The sequence below is a fragment of the Rutilus rutilus genome (genome assembly GCF_951802725.1).
Source record: "Rutilus rutilus genome assembly, chromosome: 14".
In the NCBI taxonomy this organism is placed as follows: Eukaryota; Metazoa; Chordata; class Actinopteri; order Cypriniformes; family Leuciscidae; genus Rutilus; species Rutilus rutilus.
In genome coordinates this window covers 30,160,878-30,185,733 of record NC_140219.1, presented here as the reverse complement: position 1 = coordinate 30,185,733, position 24,856 = coordinate 30,160,878, and the positions used below count along the sequence as shown (strand labels likewise).

The following is a 24,856-nucleotide window of genomic DNA, read 5'->3' as shown; positions in this document are numbered from 1 at the left end:
GGGATTTTTCTTTACAAAGAATGGTGTGAAAAGGGAAAAACATCCAGTATGCGGCAGTCCTGTGGGCGAAAATGCCTTGTTGATGCTAGAGGTCAGAGGAGAATGGGCCGACTGATTCAAGCTGATAGAAGAGCAACTTTGACTGAAATAACCACTCGTTACAACCGAGGTATGCAGCAAAGCATTTGTGAAGCCACAACACGCACAACCTTGAGGCGGATGGGCTACAACAGTAGAAGACCCCACCGGGTACCACTCATCTCCACTACAAATAGGAAAAAGAGGCTACAATTTGCACGAGCTCACCAAAATTGGACAGTTGAAGACTGGAAAAATGTTGCCTGGTCTGATGAGTCTCGATTTCTGTTGAGACATTCAGATGGTAGAGTCAGAATTTGGCGTAAACAGAATGAGAACATGGATCCATCATGCCTTGTTACCACTGTGCAGGCTGGTGGTGGTAGTGTAATGGTGTGGGGGATGTTTTCTTGGCACACTTTAGGCCCCTTAGTGCCAATTGGGCATCGTTTAAATGCCACGGCCTACCTGAGCATTGTTTCTGACCATGTCCATCCCTTTATGACCACCATGTACCCATCCTCTGATGGCTACTTCCAGCAGGATAATGCACCATGTCACAAAGCTCGAATCATTTCAAATTGGTTTCTTGAACATGACAATGAGTTCACTGTACTAAAATGGCCCCCACAATCACCAGATCTCAACCCAATAGAGCATCTTTGGGATGTGGTGGAACGGGAGCTTCGTGCCCTGGATGTGCATCCCACAAATCTCCATCAACTGCAAGATGCTATCCTATCAATATGGGCCAACATTTCTAAAGAATGCTTTCAGCACCTTGTTGAATCAATGGCACGTAGAATTAAGGCAGTTCTGAAGGCGAAAGGGGGTCAAACACAGTATTAGTATGGTGTTCCTAATAATCCTTTAGGTGAGTGTATATATATATATATATATATATATATATATATTTTTTTTTTTTTTATGAGGTTAAGTGCTCACGGAAGAGATGAGTTTTCAGTTCTTTTGAATGTCCTCAGGGATTCTGCTTTGGGTGGGGAGAGCATTCCACCAGCATGGAACCGTGAATGAGAATGTTCTGGAGAGTGATTTTGTAGCTCTCTGTGATGGTACCACGAGCTGTCACTCATTGACCGATTGTAGGCTTCTGGTAGGGATGTAGACTCATAGGAGCGAGTGAAAGTAGGAGGGAGCTGAGCCTGTGATAGATCTGTAAGCAAGCGTCAATTCCTTGAACTTGATGCGAGCAGCGAGTGGTAGCCAGTGCAGTGAGATGAACAGAGGAGTGACGTTCATTTGTCATTTGTAGAGGTTTAATTGCACATGATGGAAGTCCAGCCAGAAGAGCATTGTAGTAATCAAGCCTAGAAATGATCAGGGCCTGGATGAGAAGTTGTGTTGCATGCTCCGTTAGGAAAGGCCTGATCTTCCTGATGTTGTCCAGTGCAAACCTGCATGATCAAGCTGTCTTTGCAATTTGGGCTGTGAAGGTCAGCTGATCATCAAATATTACTCCAGGATTTCTGACCGATCTTGATGGGGTGATTGAGGATGAGCTTAGCTAGATAGTGAAGTCGTGCTGTAGAGACGGATTGGCAGGGAGGCAGAGAAGCTCAGTCTTTGCCAGGTTGAGGTGCAGGTGACGTTCCTTCATCCATGTCGAGATGTCCGCCAGACAGCTTGAGATCCGTGGAGCTACTGTGGGATCATCTGGTTGAAATGAGAGGAAGAGCTGTGTGTCATCAGCATAGCAACGGTAAGAGAAACCATGTGCCTGTATGATGGGTCCCAGTGATGTGGTGTAAATGGAGAAGAGGAGGGGTCCAAGCACTGAACCCTGAGGAATCCCTGTGGTCAGTTGATGTGCTTTGGATACCTCGCCTCTCCATGCGACCCTGAAGGATCTACCTGTGAGATAGGACACAAACCAGTGGAGGGAAGTTCCTGTGATGCCCAGTGATGAGAGGGTGGACCGAAGGATCTGATGATTCACAGTGTCGAAGGCAGCAGACAGATCCAGGAGAATAAGAACTGATGATTTGGAAGCAGCTTTTGCAATCCGTAGGGCTTCTGTGACCGACAGTAATGCCATCTCGGTTGAATGTCCTTTCTTGAAGCCAGATTGGTTGACATCCAGCTGGTTGTTTTGAGACAGGAAAGATGAAACTTGGTTGAAAGCAAGGCCCTGTCCCAAATGGCACACTCCAGACTTGTGGACCTCAGAGTCCACACTTTGTTGACATCATGTAGTGCAGACCTATAGGGCCCTTGGCGGGAGTCCACGAGGGCGCATTGAGAGGTATTTTTTGGACAGACTCGATCGTCACGCCGGAAATAACGGTCTGGTTGTTGTTGGACAGGAGAAATCACATTTTTGCACTCCGACGTCTTATCTCCATGTCAACTACACAGCCTACTTTTACAGTAGCACTTTTCTACTTTTTCTATATTTTGATATTATGCATGCCACCTGGGCATTAGACAATAGATACATAATGCTTATTTAAATGATGTACACAGTTGTACATAATAATACATAATGTTCCATTTGAACTAAGATTATAATTTTAACACATAATGAAAATGTGCATGAGTTTCAGATGAATTTACAGGTTTCAATATTCATACTGTGTTTATATATGACTCAGTAAAGCCCTGACATTCGGTTCTATTTATTTAATGAATCATAATGCGATCGTATTATTCAACGCGCTATTATTATGTTTGTTTGTTTGAGACATCAACCACTGGTCGATGACCATAATGTTTGTATAAACTGTAGGTAACAACTGGTAAAATGTTCATCTAGGTCATAAAAACTGTAGCCTAAAATTTTCTTCTCAGCCATGTCAACAATTGTCCGTGAGTGAAATCTCCTCCCATCCGTTGTCTGACTGGCCTTTCGCAAGGATTCCTGGGTAGTTAAAGTGTGTGGAGCCTGCATCTATGCGGGCTTCGCGGAAGACCGCTTCAAGGGTACAAAAGGGGCGCTGCTGAGCACACTTCAGAGCGTTAAAATGCTGAATGGGATGGCCTACGGACTAGTAGACTCAGCGAGCACGCGCAATTTAAGTCCATGAGATCGACTGAAAGTCCTCATGAAGTGCGCCATTTGGGACAGGGCCCAACTCGTTCAAGTGTTTTCTCTATAAATGGTAGGAGAGAGACAGGTCTGTAACTCTACAAGTGATGTGTTTAATATTTTTTTTAAGCAGTTGAGTTACCCGAGCCTGCTTGAATACAGTAGGGAAAATGCCAGTATGGAGGGATGAGTTGATGATGTGTGTGTGAGTGCTGGTAGAAGTGTGGGAGAGATGGCTTGTAGAAGGTGTGCGGGGATAGGGTCTAGAGGGCAGGTGGTAGTATGACTGGAGAGGAGAAGTTTAGATACATTTGGCAGACGCTTTTATCCAAAGCAACTCACATTGCATTTCAAGGTACACATTTTACATTCTTATCAGTTCTTGCTTTCCCTGGGAATCGAGCCCATGGCCTTGGCATTGCAAGCACCAACGCTCTACTGTTTGAGCTACAGGAAAGCTAGTTCTTTCTCGGTTAGTAGAGGGAAGGAGGAGAGCCGGTTATTGGCTGTGGGAGAGGTTGGTCTGGGTTCCTGTGTGTGTGGAGCTGAGAAGTGACTGCTGATAGTTGTTCTGTTGGTGAAGAAATTAGCAAAATCATCAGCAATTAAAGAGGAGGTGGGTGGTGGAGGTGGACAGAGGAGAGAGTTGAATGTCTTGAAAAGTGTCCGTGTGTTAGAAGCGCTGTTGATCTTGTTGTGGAAATGTGAAGATTTCGCAGCATGAACTTCAACAGAAAAGGATGAGAGCAGAGACTGATACATACTCAGGTCAGATGGGTCTTTTGATTTGGTCCGGTCAGGGTTCACAAAGAAGATCAGATAACCAGGGGTTAGAGGGAGTAGCGTGTGCTGGCATGGAGGAGAAAGGGCAGATATTGTCTAGAGAAGAAGTTAAAATGGAGCATAAGGTATCCGTTGCGGTATTCACATCCAGAGATGAGAATTGTGAGGGTGAGGGAAGAGAAGATGACACAGCAGAGGAAAGATGGGAGGGAGAAAGTGAGCGCAGGTTTCGTCAGAAAGTGACTGGTAGGGGGGTTGGTGGTGCACAGGTAGTGAGTTGTAGATTGAAAGTAATGAAGAAATGATCGGAAATGTGCAGAGTTTCTCCTTCTCCTCTCCTTCTTTGGTTTCTCCAAAATGTTGTCTGTGATGCAGTTGCGTGTGCAAACAAGGTCCAGTTGGTTGCCTGATTTGTGAGTACCTGTGATGATGAGCTGTTTGAGATCGAATGAGGCTAGAAGAGAGATGAAGTCTGTTGTATAAGGCTTCTCTAGATGAATGTTGAAATCACCAAAGACTACAAGTGGAGTGCCATCCTCAGGGAAAGAGGACAGCAGCACATCCTGTTCCTCAACATAGCTTCCCAGTTGACCTGTGGAGCAATAAATGTATAGTAATAGCATGCTATTCAAACGAATTGTTATTGCAGAGAAGTGAGTTGAGTATTTCCAATGAAATATTTAAATGAATTTCTCTTAACTTATTTGAAATGCAAAATGTGTAGGGTAACAGCCATGCCTTTTTCCAATTAACATCCCTTAGAAAGGAATTCCAATAAAAAATCCTTCTTGGAACAACTTTTTTTTTCTTTTTCTTCTTCTGGTTTAATATCTTTATTAGTGCGCTATTATTCGTATAATTATAATTCGTTATTCCAAATATGAATTCTGTGAGGAGAAAGATGATACACAAAGCTCAGTCGGTTGATGGGGAAATCCTCCGCTGGGTTGCGTCACGGTGACGTCAGCGCTGCCGTGTTCAGCTCGCGCGGACAGAGACGGCCATATTTGCGGGAATAAGCGAGCGGAGCGGCCCGCGCGGTTTGTGTGCTCCTGCAAATCGCCGCGTCACTTGATCTTCATGCACATTTAATGGTCACACACGACGCAGAAATGCCTCACGGAATAAGCCTCTAGTCCAACCATATGATATCTTTCGGCCCCGCGCAGGAGTCCTTGCTCAAAATGGAGGTGCAGAGCGTCAGCAGTGAGGTATGTCATATATATGACAACATTCATTGATCAGTATTGATGATCGGTGATTTTAATGACAGCTTTGTGTGTTTTTGGTGATGATGTGAGCGAGCGTGTGTCCCTGTCGCGCGGGTGCGCGCGCGCAGTGTGGAGACTCGCGTGACGACAGCGTTAGCTCGAGCGGTTAGCATGTGATAATGATGCTACTCGTGATTCCTGCACAATATTAAATCAAATGACGCTCATATGACATCAATGACATCGTGTTTCTGCTGTGTGTAAAACACGAGCGTGTTAATGTACAGAGTTGATGATGATAATGAAGATTAGTCTGCGCTTGTTGATCGGATTCATCTTATGAGTCATGACTAAAGCACGCGCACGCACGCGCGCACACACACACACACACACACACAGTCTCATCTGCCTTCATCTGTTAGTTACACACTGATTAAGCTGTCAATATGAATCTGTACTCGTATCAGACAAAGGATGTGCGATATTGTTTCATATATAACGTTAACTAAATATGTATTTCTCTCTATGTCTGTATATCAGCCTATTCTTCAGCTGTCTGTTGAAGATATTTTCAATAACGTTACATAAATATTATTTCTCATAAAGGCTTTCTGTTTTATTTTTTGGTCCTGATATGTGTTTCTGAAACGCAGACTAGTGTGCACTTGGGAATAGACCACAGTTTCAATAGTAATGTAAACGTTACACAAATCAAACGTAACTGCAACAGTCCTTGTCTCGATAAACTGTAGGGCATTTGCTGAGGTGTGTAAGTGCTGTCTTGTTCATAGCTTTTTCAACTTCGTTTCATAAATAATTATCGATTTTTGCAACATCGACTCGGTTATTGAACTGATTTGAATCAATATTGAACTTACTCAAAGTGAATAATGAACTCTTTTCATAATAGTTGAACTTAACATAGTTATTAAACTGTATTAAATCAACACTGAACTGAATTGATATGAATAATATCTTGTCTATTTATACTATATTGTCTATTTTGAACTGGCAGACTTTGAATTTTGCAACATTGATTCTGTTATTTTCCTGTTTATTACTGTGAAGCTGATTTGAAACAATCTGTATTGTATAAAGTGCTATATAAATAAATAGAGATGCATGATATATCGGCCACTATTTCGGCATCAGCCGATATATATGTCCATTTATCGTTATCGACCCAATGCGAAAATGTGGGCGCCGTGTTAAAGCTGATAAATAACAGATTATTTCCTTCAGCTGAGACGCTTCACTGTTTGCAATGATGGGTTTTTTATTGCTTGAAATATGATTGCAATCACTTTTAAAAGGAAAATACAGTTGTGCAAATATGGAAAATAGGCTACATACAATTATAATAAAAATAATATTAAGGCATTGTTTTATTTATTTGTAAGGCAATATATTTGTATTTGATAAAGAAAGTTGGCCATAGGAGTGTAAAATTAATTGTAAAACTTGGTTCAACCCTGGTTCAAACTAGGCTACTGTACTGTATATGTTTGATTTATGTTGAAGTGTTTGGGACATGGCTTTTAAATGGTGAGACTTTTGTTTTTGTAATCAGGCTCTCAAAAATTTGGATTAAGATATCAGTTTTCGGCTTTCAAATATAAAGAATTATCGGTGTCGGCCAAAATGTTCATTGTGCATTAATCAATCAGATTAATCAATTGTGCATCCCTACTGATGGTCTTGGTCAGCTTGTGGCTTTAAGACCAAGATGTTCATAGATGGAATTGCATTCGTCTGAATCTGCGTCTTCGCAAAGATGTTTTCAGTGAGATCAGGGTGCAAGTGCTTTGCATGTTGGTGGTCTTACCCGTGCACTTAACTTTTACCAGGCAGTGCTTGTACATCACATGCTCTTTGTCGTTTTGTTTGTCCCAGCAATGGTATAAAAGCCGAAGTGCGTCCAGACTTTGAATTTTAATGTGGCCGGATGATCATCTTTTATTTTAATCACTGCTGTCCACCATCCTGTTAAAAACCTCTTTTCATTAAATTTTTGTATCATGGAATTTTATTTATGTACCAAGTAGTTTTTCTAATTTTCTCAGGGCTGCCTTGCTTTATTACAGAAGAATGCCAGTCATGTAATGATTGCAGTCAGCTTAAAGGGCGTTTGTTTTATAATATTGGGTTGAATAAAATGGGAAGAAAAAACTAAATAAATGTCAAGGTTTACAATTAATTCAGTGAGATTTTTTCTTCTTCTTCTAGACCTATTAAACTGTACCACAGTCAAATAAGAAAATTAACACAAAACAGTAAACCACAATCAAATCTATGCATATCAAATTTGAAATTTGAAATCTATTTTTCATCAAATCATGACCTAAGGAATCGATTTGAATCGAATCACGAGGTGCCAAAAGGTTCCCACCCCGTTGCTTAGGTCTATTTTTATTACCACAAAAAAAAAAATCCGATTACTCGATAAATCGTCAAAATAATCGAGCAAGTACTCGATTACCAAAATGATTATTAGTGACAGCCCTGCAATATTTCACCAGTGAAAATAGTTCCGAACAAAGATCACAGCAGAACTGTTGCACATTAAAGCAACACTCAGCGGTGTTTTGTTACTGAATGATTCAGCGTTTTGAATGAATTTCATTAAGTGCCGCCACCTACAGGCGGTTTAGTTTCACGTTTAAAAGTATCATTGCCGTTTTTTCCAACATTTCTTATTTGTATATTCAAAAATGTATTTAAAACCTTTTATCTCATAACATTATTTATTGCAGTTGTAGTTGATTGGTAACAGCCCTTTAGTGTCTTATTATTATAATTTAATTTATTGATCAAATGGAAGAATTTGTCATGTCGATGACTCATACATTTAGTAAGGTTAAAAAAAATTGGCCTTTATAAAGGTAAATAACACCCTGGGGTAAATGTCAAATACAATCAGATTTAAGTAAAGGCTGATAGAACACAGAATAAAGCAATATTACTTTATAACATTTTTACTTCAGTAACTTTTTTACTCGGACAAGTGAATGACCGGTTTACTTTTCCCAAGGACAAGGACATGACAAGGCTTAATGTCGAGCCCTGGTTTAAATTGATTACTTAACTACAATTACACCTAGAAGGTCTTTCTTTTTGTTTATCGCCCAATAGTGGTAAATAAAACATCACTCTGTTAGATTATGTGGCTTCTTACACAGATAAAGGCCCTTTCACACTGAGCGAGATGCGTAAAAGCGAGGCGAATCGCAGAAGAACGGACCTTTCACACTGAACGCGCCGCGACTGATCACTTTCTGCTAATTCACACCTTCACGACCAGCAATGCATTTTTCCTCATGTGTGTTTCTCATATATGGCTGAAACATCGTCCGCTGCATTATATACAGCAATAAATTAAGATCAATAAAGTTTGATACTGGTACTACACCAGAGAAACACAAACTTTCTATAATGCTTGCAAGAATACGTCTTAAAATGTAATTAGAGGTACGATTAGCATCAAGCTATACTTCAAAATGTATGTGATTTTATTAATGTCTTTGCTCAAAACCCACTGTAAACATCATCGAGTGCTTAATAACTTCCGATTAGGGCGGTCACTTTTTATTCGATATTCGAATATGCATTCGAACATGGCGTGAAATATCCGTAATCTAACTATAAATATACTATCTGGTTTTTAAAGTGCCATATGTAGCACTTTTTTTTTACAGTCTATGATTAGACTGTTTGTTTTTTATTTTATTGTTTGCCATCTCATCCAGTAGCGGGCGCTCTAAACGTATTATAGAGTAGGCCCATGACCAAATCAAGCGAATAATAGCCAATAGCCACCCTGTTTTGAAAATGGAAGATAACGCACAGAACGGCCTGAGCGGACAATTACGACCCCAACTCATCTAAAAAGTAGCGTCTGATAATATTTTGGGTTCTACACCGTAGATGGTAAAGTAACCGTTAAAGATAAGGTAGTTTACCATCCAAATGAGACAGCGGAGTAGCGGATAAGCGGAGTAGCGGATAAGCGGAGTAGCGGAGTAGCGGATAAGCGGAGTAGCGGATAAGCGGAGTAGCGGATAAGCGGAGTAGCGGATAAGCGGAGTAGCGGATAAGCGGAGTAGCGGATAAGCGGATAAGCGGAGTAGCGGATAAGCGGAGTAGCGGATAAGCGGAGTAGCGGATAAGCGGAGTAGCGGATAAGCGGAGTAGCGGAGTCGGATAAACGGAGTAGCGGATAAGCGGAGTAGCGGAGTAGCGGAGTCGGATAAGCGGAGTCGGATAAGCGGAGTCGGATAAGCGGATAAGCGGAGTCGGATAAGCGGATAAGCGGAGTCGGATAAGCGGATAAGCGGAGTCGGATAAGCGGATAAGCGGAGTCGGATAAGCGGAGTAGCGGAGTCGGATAAACGGAGTAGCGGATAAGCGGAGTCGGATAAGCGGAGTAGCGGATAAGCGGAGTAGCGGATAAGCGGAGTAGCGGATAAGCGGAGTAGCGGATAAGCGGAGTAGCGGATAAGCGGAGTAGCGGATAAGCGGAGTAGCGGATAAGCGGAGTAGCGGAGTCGGATAAGCGGATAAGCGGAGTCGGATAAGCGGATAAGCGGAGTCGGATAAGCGGAGTAGCGGAGTCGGATAAACGGAGTAGCGGATAAGCGGAGTCGGATAAGCGGAGTAGCGGATAAGCGGAGTAGCGGATAAGCGGAGTAGCGGATAAGCGGAGTAGCGGATAAGCGGAGTAGCGGATAAGCGGAGTAGCGGATAAGCGGAGTAGCGGATAAGCGGAGTAGCGGATAAGCGGAGTAGCGGATAAGCGGAGTCGGATAAGTGGAGTAGCGGAGTCGGATAAGTGGAGTAGTGGAGTAGCGGATAAGTGGAGTAGCGGATAAGTGGAGTAGCGGATAAGTGGAGTAGCGGATAAGCGGAGTAGCGGAGTCGGATAAGCGGATAAGCGGAGTCGGATAAGCGGATAAGCGGAGTCGGATAAGCGGATAAGCGGAGTCGGATAAGCGGATAAGCGGAGTCGGATAAGCGGAGTAGCGGAGTAGCGGATAAGCGGAGTAGCGGATAAGCGGAGTAGCGGATAAGCGGAGTAGCGGATAAGCGGAGTAGCGGATAAGCGGAGTAGCGGATAAGCGGAGTCGGATAAGTGGAGTAGCGGAGTCGGATAAGTGGAGTAGCGGAGTAGCGGATAAGTGGAGTAGCGGATAAGTGGAGTAGCGGATAAGTGGAGTAGCGGATAAGCGGAGTAGCGGATAAGCGGAGTCGGATAGCAGAGTCGGATACATTGCTTATATAATCGAATACATTGCTTGATATTTGATATCCGTTCGAATGAGATTTTTCTCTTAAGTGGCAGCCCTACTTCCGATTGTGTTTTAAAGTGGGTTTTGATTCTATAATATGCAGACTCTTCTTTGAATGTTTTATAATAGATTGAACGCTACACTTATCATTTGTCATAAACATCCTTTACTGTTAAAAGAATAAGCTGCAAAAAAATAAAAAATAAAATACAGAAAACATTGTCATAATCATGTCTACATGCCTTCATATTTCATCTGTAGAAAAATGAAGTATCAATTTTGTTTATGTACGGAGGAGCAGAAGGTATCTAGAACGTGCTCTCAGAACAGTAACACTCGCGCACATGGAAGAAAACGGACAGTGATCACATAATGTAGTGGAAATTATATTCTGTATAAAGAACATGTGAGAATAAATCTGTTCTCAGATACCAATGATAACAAGCACTCAGCATCCACTCTCTTCTCTCCTCTGGACTATCTTCTTCGGCGTTTGTCTATTCTGGTTTTCGAAACCAAAAATAAATTTGATAGAAAAAATAAGCAGCCCTAGTTTGGTGTGAATGAAAGATTACGGTTTCATGCTGCTGTATTGTGAAAACCATAATGTGATATTTGTGTTTTTGATTTCAGGTTAATGGGCATCAGATCATGGATGAGCCAATGGAGGAGGAGTCCTACACACACTGTGTGAGTAACTGTGTAAAATGCTGGTGCTTGGCCTGTGAACCTCTCAGAACAGCTCCACGTTCCAGCCATGTGGGATTTTAATGACCCTTAGAGACAGCAGGGTGACAATTACATCTTAAAACAGTAAATAACACATGCCAGGGCTCGACAATAAGGAGTGCCTTGATGGCCCGAGACTAGCGAGAACGATAGATTATCATCACTGGCTTGATTGCCGTCGGCATCACGAAAGTTTATAATTTTCACTTGTTTTAAAGTCTTGCAAATTAAATCATTCAAGTAGTTTTAAGCCATTTAAGCGCAAGATGTACAGTATATATGAATTAATGAATATGTGGCCAGTGAACATTTTTTCAGGGCAAGTAAAAATCTTAATCACTGTCCAGGAAATTCCTTGCACTGAGCCCTTCAAGCTCAACATTGCTAGAGTGAAATTAATTTGTGTTTTTAGAAGTGTGGTGATATGGTTATCTCAGATTTTGGTTTAATATACGATATGAGGTTCACGTTTCGATATAACAACACTCACACTATACAGTATGACAGGAAATTGTTTATTTTTTTAGAAATTTTCAGGAGATTATAGTTTCTTATGGGAATAAATGTCTTTAATACACAATACAGGGATTCAGTCCTCATCCTCATGTACAAAATCAGGAGCTGTGTGTGCCACTGCTGTCATTCGATGGTCTGGAGCTCTGACTGTGTTTTCGTGAATTCATGTTTTAATTTCATTATTTGTGAAAAAAAAAAGGTTTTCTGAAGTATATATATATATATATATATATATATATATATATATGCATGCATGCATGAATACACACACATACACGTACGTACATACATACATACACACACACACACACACACACACACACACATTAGGGCTGTGAAAAGATTAATCGCATCCAAAATAAAAGTTTGTGTTTACATAATAAATGTGTGTGTACTGTGTATAATTATTTTGTATATATAAATACACACACATGCATGTATTTATTTAAGAAATATTTGCATGTATATACTGTATATATTAACATATAATTTATATTATATATAAATATAAATATTTGTATATATAAATAACAAATTTTTCTTAAATGCACATGCAAGTGTGTGTATTTATATATACAAAATAATTATACACAGTACACACACATTTATTATGTAAACACAAACTTTTATTTTGGATGCGATTAATCGCGATTAATGTTTTCACAGCCCTAACACACACACACACACATGCATACACACAGGTCGTTTTTTGGTTTTGCATGGTTTGTTTTGATTTGTCTCTTGTCCGGATGTCTACAGCTGTGTGTGTGTTTGTGTGTGCAGGATGAGGGGGCCTATAAAGAGATTCCCATCACTCATCATGTGAAGGAGGGCTGTGAGAAGGCCGAGCCCAGCCAGTTTGAGCTGCTCAAGGTTTTGGGACAAGGCTCCTTTGGAAAGGTCACTTATTCTTTTACTTTATGTGTTTATGGTAGGGCTGCAGCGGTGCACTAAATCCATGGTTTGGTAGAAGTTTGGTACAACAATGAGAACAAAGAATCTGTATTGAAATGATTTATTTTGTAAACACAGTGACTGCAACAGCTCTCATTGTGAAGGTGCTCATTTGCACATGACTTTATGCATGTGATCCCTCTGACTCAACTATTTGACATAAGCACTAAAATAATTAGTAAATTAAGATTTCTGTTTCATTATGGCTCCTGTATGACTGAGAATGCTCGCATCTGAACAAAACCTTCGGACGTGACAAATTGTCTGAATAAAGTAAATGGTATTTTCAGGTACAAGTTACTGTTGAAGTTTCAAATATTTTTCGCAACATCAAATCTCAGGTTTTAAATATATTTTGTTTTCAATTGTCACACATACAATTTAACACTCAGGTATTTTTCAGAGCAGCTTTTGGTCTGTTTTGTCGTGGGAATGTTGCTGTGTGTCTGTGCTTATTTAGGCCCCGATAAACTTAAAGAGAAATAGAACAGCAAACTGATGTGACGTCATTTCAAACAAAATCAGGCCAAAATGAACTCCAAATGAAGTTTGTTTTGGGAATTTGAAACTGCTTGCTTGCCGTAGTTTGCTCCGGCTGCTAAACACCTTAGTACCACCTAGTGTTGTCAAAGTACCGGTACTTCGATACCAAGTCGGTACTGAAAATGTGACGATACCAGCATTTCTGTAGTACCGAATAAATGGCGCAGACGCGCGGTTTCATTTACCTCACCTCTCATTGAATTGAATTGAATAATTTTTTCAAATAGTTAAATAAAATAGAAAAATTGTTCCAACAGATTTTGCTGTGGTACCGAAATTGGTACCGAGAACCGTAAATATTTAATGGTATCGGTACCGACTACTGGAATTTTGGTACCATGACATCCCTAGTACGTGGCAAATATGTAATCGGCAGGTGTGTGCGGAGGCTCCGCCTTTTTTCTCGTGAACATCGTTTCTGGTTCATTTGGCCTGTGCAGTCGTTCTTTACCAGTTCTTCTAAGTATTGTGTATCACCATGGTAGCCTAATTGTTGTTTGTTTCCATAACAAAATGCCACTTACTGGTTATTTTGTATATTTTTATATGACTGTGGTGGCTCATACCAAGATTGTATTAACAAAAACTAGTTTGGGACTGCTATTTAATGGCTTAACCTCGCAGTGCATACCAGTACCAATATCAGTATTTGTCATATTCTTAAAAAACAAATTGTATGTTAAGTAAAGGGGGACAGAACTTGTGTGTCAACAATTTTTGTGTAAACAAATGTATTATAATAGGCCTATATAATTCCTAAAAAGGTGGGTCGCGGCTTGATGACCATGGGGTAAATGTGGGTCCCATGGCCGAACTATTCAAAACATCATTCAATGTTGTGATAATCGTAATTAATAATCACAATTACAATTTCAAGGGAATAATCGACAATTATAATTTTTGTCATAATCGTTCAGTCCTACTTTCTTCAAATAAAATGTGAATGCATTTGACATTAATTGTTGTTTACTTGTTTGTTTATATTCATAATTAATTGATACCTGATTCCCTTACAAGAATTTTTGGCTAAAAAGTCACTGAATCGATTTCAAGTCACTGAATCGTTTCGGATCGTGTCGTTCTAAATGAACCAATATCGTCCTTGAATCGTATCGACAACCACGAATCGCGATACGAATCGAATCATTGTTAAAACGAATCGTTACACCCCTGATTGTATATAGTGATCTATAAATAAACGTGACGCGACTTCACTGGAGTAACGTATGCAAAGTATATAACCACTGTGCTATAATCAGATGCTTTTCTAATGCTTTATTAAAATGCTTGCTGTTTCTCAATTTTGTTTATTTTGTTCTTTAGAGGAAATCCACATATTCATCTAAATTTACATATTCGTCTAGCGGTCGCTCCCAGCAGAGTCGGCTGTGTCAGATGTTCGATAACAGTGTATCGCTGCTCACGTATTTCGAACTTTGTTTTACCCTTAAACGAAGAAGTACTTTGCCGTGAGTATATCGGGGCCTTTAGGATGAGGTTTCTTTAATTCCTAAATCCAAAGTTAACCAGAACGATCTGTTTTGAACTCTTCCCCATGTTTTCTAGACCATCAAAGCATAGAAGGAAACACTGTCAAAGGGGTCCAGAAATGACTTGCAGCAGCATCTTTACATACGCCTTTATGTGCAGGAAAGCCCATGAATAATGCCTCATAATATCTCAGATATAGTTATTCTTTATAATTAATTCTTTATAATGTTTAGCACATTATACATAATAAAAGGGTCTGCACTTTTTTTCAGAAGAAATTTTTTATTTTCCTCGTATTACTGTGTGGAAAGTAAAACCGGTCTGTTTTACAATGCTGTCTAAATGCAAAATGGTAAAAATTAATCAACACTGTATTAATTGCTTAATATGCTTCACTAATTCAAAAATAAAGTAGTAGAGAAGGAAAAGTTTTCCAGACCTGGTGTAATCAGTGGAATAATGAATTGCTACATCAGGTGGCCATCAAATGAACGTGATCATGAATTCATCCGGATGAGTTGGTGTCAGTTATTAAAATGCAAGTAAACAAAACAAACTGAGACAATGAACTGAACATGCTGAGAGATGGAAATGAGAATATTACATTCACACTCTTTCTCCAACAGAGAAGTTTATGATGCATTACATTCAGGCTTTTCAGTTGTTAAGAAAATGGCTAATTTGGAGCACATTATTTTTTTCTTTCTTTCTCTCCTTTCCCTTCTGTTACCGGTAATAGATCCACTTAACCCTTTAGAACCTGAGGCTAAAATAGCTGTTTTTCACATAATTAGATTTTTTTTACTGTAAAATTCTAAAACAATGTGCTATCTTCATGTGCAAGGTGTCATCTTTTTCAGAAAAAGATAAGCTTTCAACAAATTACAGTTATTGACCATTATTGTGAGTGGTGAGTTTGTAAATAGAATTTAAATAGACAAAAAAAAAAAAAAAACGAGAATAAATTTACTGATTTTTATTTAGAAAAAATCATGAACGAAAGAAACTAACACTTTAAAGTTGAAAAATGAACTATAATACATATATACAAGTCTTTTTTGTGACATTGGGTAGCACAGTTTTCATTTAGGACACAAAATCATCCCAATCCCCTCTTCTGCTGTCTACACTTATTTCGCCATGTATTTGTTTGTTTCTTTTATTATTTTATGCAATCCAAAACACTCTCACCTGCCGCGCGTCGTATCTCTCTGTTCAAATCCTTCCATCCCGCGCTGCTGTCATTTATAGACGGAAAGCATGACATTACTGTAATAAGCCGTATATTGGCGAAAAGCGCGTGATGTCTAGTTTCAGGAACTATTTGAATTATTTTGATAGTGCAAACGGTTGAAGAGTTACAGTGACATGAATACAGCTTGGTTGGCTGTGTCGTCAACGACACATCCGGTTTTAAAGGGTTAAAGGGTTAGTTCACCCAAAAATTAAAATTCTGTTATGAATTACTCCCCCTCATGTCGTTCCAAACTTATTAAACTTTCGTTCATCTCCGGAAAATGATTGTCAGCTACGCAACTACCACTTTGACGCTTCAAAAAGTTCATAAAGAGATCGTAAAACTAATCCATATGAATTGAGCGGTTTAGTCCAGATCTTCTGAAGAGACTCAATCGCTTTATATGATGAACAGATTGAATTTAGGCTTTTATTCACACATAAACATTGATCAACACACACGTTAGTTGTGGTTAACGGAAGCTCAAGCATGTTCGCCTGACGTGCGAGAACCAATGCGGTTCATTCTTGTTCGTCAAGCAGTTACGGTTGAGCTTTTGTTTGTTCGCTGGTGAATGTTTATATGTAAATAAAAGCCTAAATTCAATCTGTTCATCATATAAAGCAATCGAGTCTCTTCAGAAGATTTTGACCAAACCATTCGATTCATAGGGATTCATTTTACGGTCTATTTATGTGTGCCTAGTGTAGTGGTGGGATGCTAGAGTTCAAGGGATAGCTTACCTAAAAATGATGACCCTAACCTGTATGAGTTTCTTTCTTCAGTGGGACGCTAACAAAAGATGTCTCGCTGCATTGCTGTCCGGTGTTATTTTGGACCCCATTGACTTTGGTTCATTGAATCAATAGATTAATTTTATATTTCCAATATAAAATATTTTCTGGTTTATTTTTTTTTATAATTTTTTTTTTAGTGTGAAATGAGACCTGAACATTTCTTGACGGGTTTAATACTGTCATCCATTTCTTCTGATGACTGACTTGAATTGTTCCATGTTGTGAACAATCAAGTTCAGTTGTCCTGTATGCTGATATTAGGGAAGTTGTATATCTACTTTCTTGTGTCTGTAAACTGGAAGGTGACCTGTGAACTGTCCTGACCTCAGGTGTTTTTGGTGCGGAAGTTAATTGGTCCGGATGCCGGTCAGCTTTATGCAATGAAGGTGCTCAAAAAGGCATCCTTAAAAGGTCAGTGATTTGTCTTCATTAGTGTGAGCAACACATTTCTGTGATAGTGTACTCGTGTTTATTCATCATTTGTGTGTGCATGTTGTGTTGCAGTGAGGGACAGAGTTCGCACTAAGATGGAGAGAGATATTTTGGTGGAGGTCAATCATCCTTTCATTGTGAAGTTGCACTATGGTAAGACTCTTTGTGTCTTTCTGAGTAATAGTTATTGGGTTGTTTGCTCAACTCCCAACGCGTTTGAAAAGACGTAGCTTTGTTTCATTTAGTGTAAGGGTGCAGTTCTAATGTCCCAGACAATTTGCAATGAAAACATGAAATGTACTTTTTTGTGTGGTTTTAGAGGCCAAAATCACACAAACATTTCTAAAGTAGAAACCAAAAAGGCAGTAGACCTAACTTAATTTTGAAAGAGCAAAGCTTTGCTGAGGTACAGCCTCACTTTCAGCCTTACTTTGGTTTGCTCAGCCCTGTCCAGTGATCGTTTCGAGCCAATTTCGGTGGGAGTAGTGGGAAAAAAATCCCCCAAATACTACACATTCCAGATTGATGCTTGGCATAGAAAGTTTCAATTTATTTGTATGAAACTTAAACGTTATGGGCGTGACACATCACTGAAGCCCGGTGACTTTGTAAATCTGACCCTTATGAATTCAGAAAGCAGTGCTGTTTATGACATTGTATGTATATTCCTCAGACTATCTATCTGTAAAATGCTAATTGATAACAGTGTCCTCTGTACGTCTTGCAGATTATCTAGTTATAGTAGTGGGTGCCTTGTGCGTAGTGAAATAACAATGTGACTTACTTAAATCCATTAAATAACACTTCAGCACAGTTAATATAGCCTTAAAGGAACACGTTTTGTTGATCCTTTGCTTTATTTCTTTATGGTATGGTTGACTTTTCCATGGATTTCCCCAGGATTGACTTCTAGGTGTGATTGTCTGTCGTGTTTTTTGTTTGTTTTCTTACAGCCTTTCAGACAGAAGGGAAACTCTATTTAATTTTGGATTTTCTCAGGGGTGGGGATGTATTTACTCGTTTATCCAAAGAGGTAAGCATCGTGTGATCTACTCTTAACAGTTTCTGTGTCTGATTTATGATGTTGATGTTAACAGACTAACAGCTCTTCTTATAACTATTTTGTATTGCTATTTTCTCCCCCAACAATTGATTGTTTGTAATAATGTCCAAATGTCTTATAAAGTGTAATGTCCTCTGCCAAATTTTCACTTGTGTTCATTTGCAGGTTTTAAAAGCGTTAGATTATAAACTTAAGGCCGATTCTCACCCGGAGCGATGTAACCAGAAAATGCACCAAAATGATATACAAATAACTCTAAAGTTTTCTTGTGTTCATTTACATGCTTGAATGCTGGACTCATTTGACTATATTTGAGAAAGTACGCCACTATTGTTAAACTGTACTCTACCACAAACAACTGATTTGCTTTTGCAAAAGTCAGTGTGTTGGGGTGCGTAGATGAGAACTTGTCGCAGTGAAAATTTGTGTTCATTGTTAACAGGCCTTTAGTCTGTATGCATTGCCAGCCCTTTGTGTGTTTCAAGAACTTTTTCTATTTATTTGTTTTTGTCTGTTTATTTGTTGTACGTTTTCTGTACTTTCTTAACAATGTTGATTCATGTGCTCAATCGCCAGAAAAATAAGACCACATGTTGAATGTGGCGGAGAGTTTACCGATGTAGCATTTCATCAATCCACTCCCTTATATTAGGGAATGAGGCATATTTTAATCTCTACACAGATTTACGAGGTTTACATGCAACCAAATAATGCATTAGTAATGGGATTGGCGGCTCAATCGGATTGAAAAGCCTTTATGTAAACATCGCAATCAATCTCATTGTGCTCAGTCCGAACCAAATTTTGGTGTGATTGATAGTAATCCCAGCAATTAGGCTATCTTATATAATTAAGAAACTATTTTCTCAATCAGATTCAAAAGTAGCTTGCTTGCACGGTGCCCTGATGCACAGTTTACTTATTGAACGTGTGTATGTATTTACGTCTTACGAACTGGTCAGTGGAGGAGAAAAAAGCTCTTCTGACGTATATGTTGGCTTTCTTTTTAGATGTCGTCAAGGCAAAACCGACAGTTATACTGACGGTAGCTCTAGTGACATGTGAATGCAGTGACTGGGCTCTAAGCATGAAGTTTTGCTCAGAATATGTAATGCACATGTAAACGAATATGTGAGTCGGATTGCAACATTTAGGGTTCTTTCAGATTGTGAAATCAGATTGGATTCATTTGGATTGAGGAAAATTAGTGACCTTTTCAAATGCGTTTTCAGCTGTATTTGCCAGTAAATGTGCGGTTTAAATAGAAAACCAATGTGTTAATTATTTAAAATAACTCTGCAAATTCCTCAAGTTGCAAATAATCTGATTGTATAGCATCCATTAATTGTTAACCCGACGTTAATATTCATTACAACCAAAAATGCTTGGCGTATATCCATCTTTTTCTTTGTCGTTATGATAATGTGTATTATATTGTTGTTGTATGTGTGTGTGTGGTCTTTGATGAGAGAGTAAATTTGTCCAGTTCTTACTAGGTTATGTTTACAGAGGAGGATGTGAAATTCTACCTTGCAGAGCTGGCCCTTGCATTGGATCATCTACACAACCTAGGCATTGTTTACAGAGACCTGAAGCCTGAAAAGTAAAGTATCCCCCTTCACCTCTCTGCATTTCTCTCGCTCCCTCTCTCTCTCTCTCTCTGTGTGTGTAGAGTAGAAACCATACTCTCTCTCTCTTTCTGGCATTTCACCTGCCCTCTCTTTTTGATCTTTTATTAAGTAAGGATGGATATATCTGACAGAACCAATGTGCAAGATTATAATCGAGAGGTTTTGAATTCTTAGTCTGATTTTGTTTGCTGACTCTTGTTTAGTTCATGTATTTTTGTATCTGTATTGGAGAAATGTGGTCTTAATTTTCAGCATTTTGCTTGATGAAGCTGGACATATCAAGTTAACAGGTACGTACCATTGTCCCTTTATTACATCACTTCCCTGCCTGTTGAACTTGTGCATGTAGATAAGAGGCAAATTTGTAATGTATTATATGTACTGTTAGCGATTTGAGTCATGTGTGGTGTGTTTGGGTCGTGGTCAGATGGGGATCTTTGTCAAACTCTGCCGCTGGAGCGCAGCCATTAGGGCTGGGTATCGATTCGATTCAGTTTTTGATTCCGATTCACAAGATCTCAATTCGATTCAGTTTGATTCTCAATTTTCGATTCAATTAAAGGTTAATCCTTATTAAAGTTACAAAAACGTTATTCGGTGAAGTGCAGGTCTACGGTTTACTTAAGCCATAACCGACTATGTTTACTTGGATACTCGCAAAGGTGGGCATTTTGAGAAATATTTGTGTGAATTTGTCCATTTAAACGCTGGGAGATGTGAAAGAGAATTAATTTTTATTATTTTGAGAATCATCGCTTTTGAGAATCGATATCGAATCAACCATATAAAAAAAAAAAAAAGATTAATAGAAATATCGATTTTCATTTTTTGCCCAGCCCTAGCAGCCGTCCTGCAGACTTAACACCAATTTTCAAGTAAACTCTGCAGGACGGTGTCTCTCCAAGAGCAGAGTTCGACACCCCTTGCTTTAGCTTTGCGAATTGATGCAAATATGACTAATGTGCTGATGTGCCTCTTGCAGACTTTGGGCTCAGTAAAGAATCCGTAGATCAGGACAGAAAAGCGTACTCTTTCTGTGGCACTGTGGAATATATGGCCCCTGAGGTGGTCAACAGGAGAGGTCACACACAGAGTGCTGACTGGTGGTCTCTCGGCGTCTTAATGGTAGGAGATCATCACACCTACACCTTAATGACTCTCCCTTAATGAGCATGTTTGGAAAATGTCAAGTTATATATTAGGGATGAAACGGTTACCGGTTTGACAATAAAACCAGGATAAAATTTCAGTACTTTTTGAGCACTTCCTGCACATTTTACCCCTTTTGGTCAATATAATCGTGAAATGACGTATTATATATGCAATCCTGTTCTCTGAAGCAAAGGAACAAGGTGCAATACGGAGAGCATCACAGTTATCGTGATAAACGCAGGATGACCTGTCCGAGCGCGAAGGACTTGATTCAAGGCTAGGAATACAGATTAGCACAATTTATGTGGCGTCTGTGCTGCTCACTCCCTCTTGACTCAGTCCTCATGTCATACAGTCCTCTAAAACAAGTGTTTTCACCTTCACTTTTTTACACAAATACAAAATACTCAGTGGATTTCTTTTTGTCTGTGGTAATAGAAACCTCATTATTTTAACAATCTACACTGTATTGGATTGTAAACATTATAAAGTAAATACCGCCATATGAGATTTGAGCAGTAAAGGTGAGATTTTTTGCAAAATTGTGTAAAAAAAAAAGGTCAGCTCACACAAGTCACTTCCAAACCAAGCCGTTTTCTGTTGGTCAGTGCAGCAAGTTCGCACGACCGACTTGAACATGAGTGAAATCTGCTTAGGGGAACTTTTCCGCTCTGTCAAAACTCCTGATTGTATGGAAGCTTGTTTCCGCCACAGAATAAAACTTTTAAAAAAATTATTGCGACTTTTCTTACAATTGCGAGTTAACGTCTTGCAATTCTGAATTTATAACACACCAGTCTGAGAAATAAAGTCTGAATTGCGAGATATAAACAGTTGCAACTTTATATATGCCAATTCTGACTTCATAACATGCAATTGCGACTTTTTATCACGCAATTCTGAGATAAAAAGTCGCAATTACCTTTTTTATTTTCCATTCTGTGGCGGAAACAAGCTTCCGTATGATTGCGCTGGTTCCTTTGGAAGGACTGGGCTTTGCCTGCGAGCAGTGGTAAATGTGACCGAATCTTAAAGTCCCTGTAAAGTCAAAATTAAGTATGTTTTCTGAGTTTGTCACACCACAGAAAAAGGTGTTATTAGCCACCCAGCCAAATTTGAATGATAAAAAAAGCCGGCAAGTACATAAAATAAGCTATCAAAATCTTGCAAAAATGAGCAGTAGTCTCTGCTCTCAAACGCTGGGGGCGTATCTGCTGGCTGCGCTGAAACCACGCCCACTCGCGGGAAAGCTGACGAAAGCCAGCCGACGATGGCACCAGTTGTCGGCGCGACGGGAGGATGAAGGCCGAGGCGGGAGATAATCGGTTCGGCCCCATTCACCAGTAACAGCGGATTATCAGTGAATCCCAGTTGTCTCCGACGAAAGTTTATAAAACTATCCTGTGTAAAATGATCACTACAGAGGCGGATTTTGGCGGTGATCCTAAGCTCTCCATCAAGGTGGCTCTTCACAAAATTAATCCACCTCTTCTTGATGTGATGTGAAAAACTGTTTAACGGTCTAACTCCACAATTCAGTACTTCACAGTTCACAGTCTTTGTAATATGTTTTATCAATAGATTTCTAACATTTATAATGTGTTTAGAATTTTTTTTTAGAATTGCCTTTACAGGGACTTTAAGGACCCGTTCACACCGCCAGCAACATTGTCGCTGTATGTTTCATGTCTCTGTACTGTGAAGATACTTGTGGCCGTTCCCAGTTTTGTCGCTCTAATGCTATACACTGAGACATTTGATGCATCTTTAGTGTGACACATGGTCTTGATATCGGTGTGATACCAAGTGAATTGACTGAAAGAGAACATTTACCTTAAAATCACATATTGGATTCCCAGACAATTGTGCTTTGATAATTTGCCCAAATAAATGCGGCTTGTCGCTTTGTTTGATGGTTGATTTATTTATTTTCCAGTTTGAAATGCTGACCGGCACATTACCGTTCCAAGGAAAGGACAGGAATGAGACTATGAACATGATTCTCAAGTGAGTGTGGCTGTTAAATCATGCCAGTGTATGTGATGCTTAATTGGTCAAATCTCTTCTCAAGGCTGCCAGATAGAAAAATGCTGGTAATGTTGCTTTTTCTGATTTCTTTTTTCTTTTTCTTTTCCTGTTCCTGTTCCTGTACATTAGAGCAAAGCTGGGAATGCCACAATTTTTAAGTTTGGAAGCACAAAGTCTTTTACGAATGCTCTTCAAAAGAAATCCATCAAATCGTTTAGGTAAGTCACCTGTGTTTCTTTTCACAGTTCATTGGTTGTTGAATTTTAATAGAAACAAACTGTGGGTAGTGGTGTCACCATTATGGTAATCATCATAACTGGTCTGTTGCAGGAGCAGGTCCTGACGGAGTGGAGGAGATCAAACGACACACGTTTTTCTCCACCATTGACTGGAATGTAAGAATCAGTTAACCCCAGTTGCACACAGTTTAAGTTCTCCATCCTGCAGTGCTTGAGTGTGTGTGGTCAGACGGTGTGCCAGATCAAGCTGTGCTTGACTTATGATCTCATCACTTGTGTTTGATTACTGGTTACACATACACTGTATGGACAGAAGTATTGGGACACCTGAGCATTAGACCAACAGGGATTGTAATGTCTATGTTCTAAATATGGAGTTGGTCCCCCCCTTCCACTCTTCTAGGAAAGCTTTCCGCAAGATTTTGGAGTGTTTCTGTGGGAATTTTCTTCCAGTAGAGCAATTGTGGTGGCAGGCACTGATGTTGGACAAGAAGACCTGGCTTGAAATCTCCGTTCCAGTTCATCCCAAAGGTGTTTGATGGGGTGAAGGTCAGGGCTCTGTGTGGGCTAATCAAGTTCTTCCACACCAAACTGTCTTTATGGACCTTCTTTGTGCACTGGGGCAAAGTCAAGCCGGAGTAGAAAAAGGCCTTTCCAAAACTGCTCACAGAAAGTTGAAAGCACTGCCACGTCTTGGTATGCTGAAGCATTAAGATGTCCCCTTTACTTGAAGTAAGGGTCCAAGCCCAACCCCTGAAAAACAACCCCACACCATAATCCCCCCTCCACCAAACTTCACAGTTGGCACAAGACTCGGCCATCAGGCTGCCAAACAGAAGTGTGACACGTCACTCTACATAACACGTTTCCACTGCTCCAGAGTCCAGTGGCGGTGTTCTTTACACCTCTCCATCTAACGCTTGACATTGTACTTGGTGATGTAAGGCTTGCGTGCAGCTGCTCGGTCATGGAAACCCATTCCATGAAGCTCCCGCCGCACAGTTTTTGTGCTGATATTAATGCCAGAAGTTTGGCACTCTTCGGCTGGATTAATACATGGTCTTCTGCTTTGTTGCTGCTGTTCTTAAGTGCTTCCACTTTCCAGTAATACCTCTTACAGTTGACTCTGGAGTATCTAGCAGGGATGACATTTCATGAACTGACTTATTGCAGAGGTGGCATCCCATCACACTACCACTCTTTAGTTCAGAGCTCTTCAGAACGACCCTTTTTTATTGTTTTTCCCACAAATTGTTGTAAATGCAGACTGCATGGCTTGGTGTTTGATTTCATAACCACTTGGCAATGAGTCTGATTGAAACGCCTTAGTTCAATAATTGAGAGATCTGTCCCAATACTTTTGTCCATATAGTGTAAGTTACTGTTTTAAGTAATGCAGCCTTTCTGAAATTGTCATTTCTAATGATGAACATGAATTGTATTAGATTGCAACAGTGATGGCAAATAAGGATACATTTGAAAAGGAAGGGTTGGCAGTAGGATATGTGGACATTCTTTGAAGGGTGAACTTGATGTTCAGTCCCCCATGACACCCCACAGTCTGAAAAAGTCTCACATTTAGCTCTGACTTTGTGGTCATATGCAAAAAAAAAAACACTTCACTAGAAATCCATCACATTG

The 24,856-nt window shown here is 39.8% G+C and overlaps 1 protein-coding gene across 2 annotated transcripts in view; it reads left to right on the top strand.

Annotated features, from left to right (window-relative positions):
- Window positions 1–4,872: 4,872 nt before the first annotated feature.
- The window catches only part of rps6kal (ribosomal protein S6 kinase a, like), a 35,582-nt gene continuing 15,598 nt past the window's right edge, over window positions 4,873–24,856 (top strand). The window contains exons 1-12 of one of the 2 annotated variants that reach the window (XM_084431185.1): window positions 4,873–5,118; window positions 11,037–11,093; window positions 12,432–12,548; window positions 17,000–17,081; window positions 17,175–17,255; window positions 18,056–18,135; window positions 19,662–19,768; window positions 20,049–20,086; window positions 20,779–20,921; window positions 22,885–22,955; window positions 23,106–23,194; window positions 23,307–23,371. In XM_084431185.1, coding sequence (XP_084287311.1) covers window positions 5,053–5,118; window positions 11,037–11,093; window positions 12,432–12,548; window positions 17,000–17,081; window positions 17,175–17,255; window positions 18,056–18,135; window positions 19,662–19,768; window positions 20,049–20,086; window positions 20,779–20,921; window positions 22,885–22,955; window positions 23,106–23,194; window positions 23,307–23,371 — 996 coding nt within the window. In that variant the 5' untranslated portion in view covers window positions 4,873–5,052. The remainder of the gene's footprint in view (window positions 5,119–11,036; window positions 11,094–12,431; window positions 12,549–16,999; window positions 17,082–17,174; window positions 17,256–18,055; window positions 18,136–19,661; window positions 19,769–20,048; window positions 20,087–20,778; window positions 20,922–22,884; window positions 22,956–23,105; window positions 23,195–23,306; window positions 23,372–24,856) is intronic. The other variant, XM_084431184.1, reaches the window with a different exon arrangement.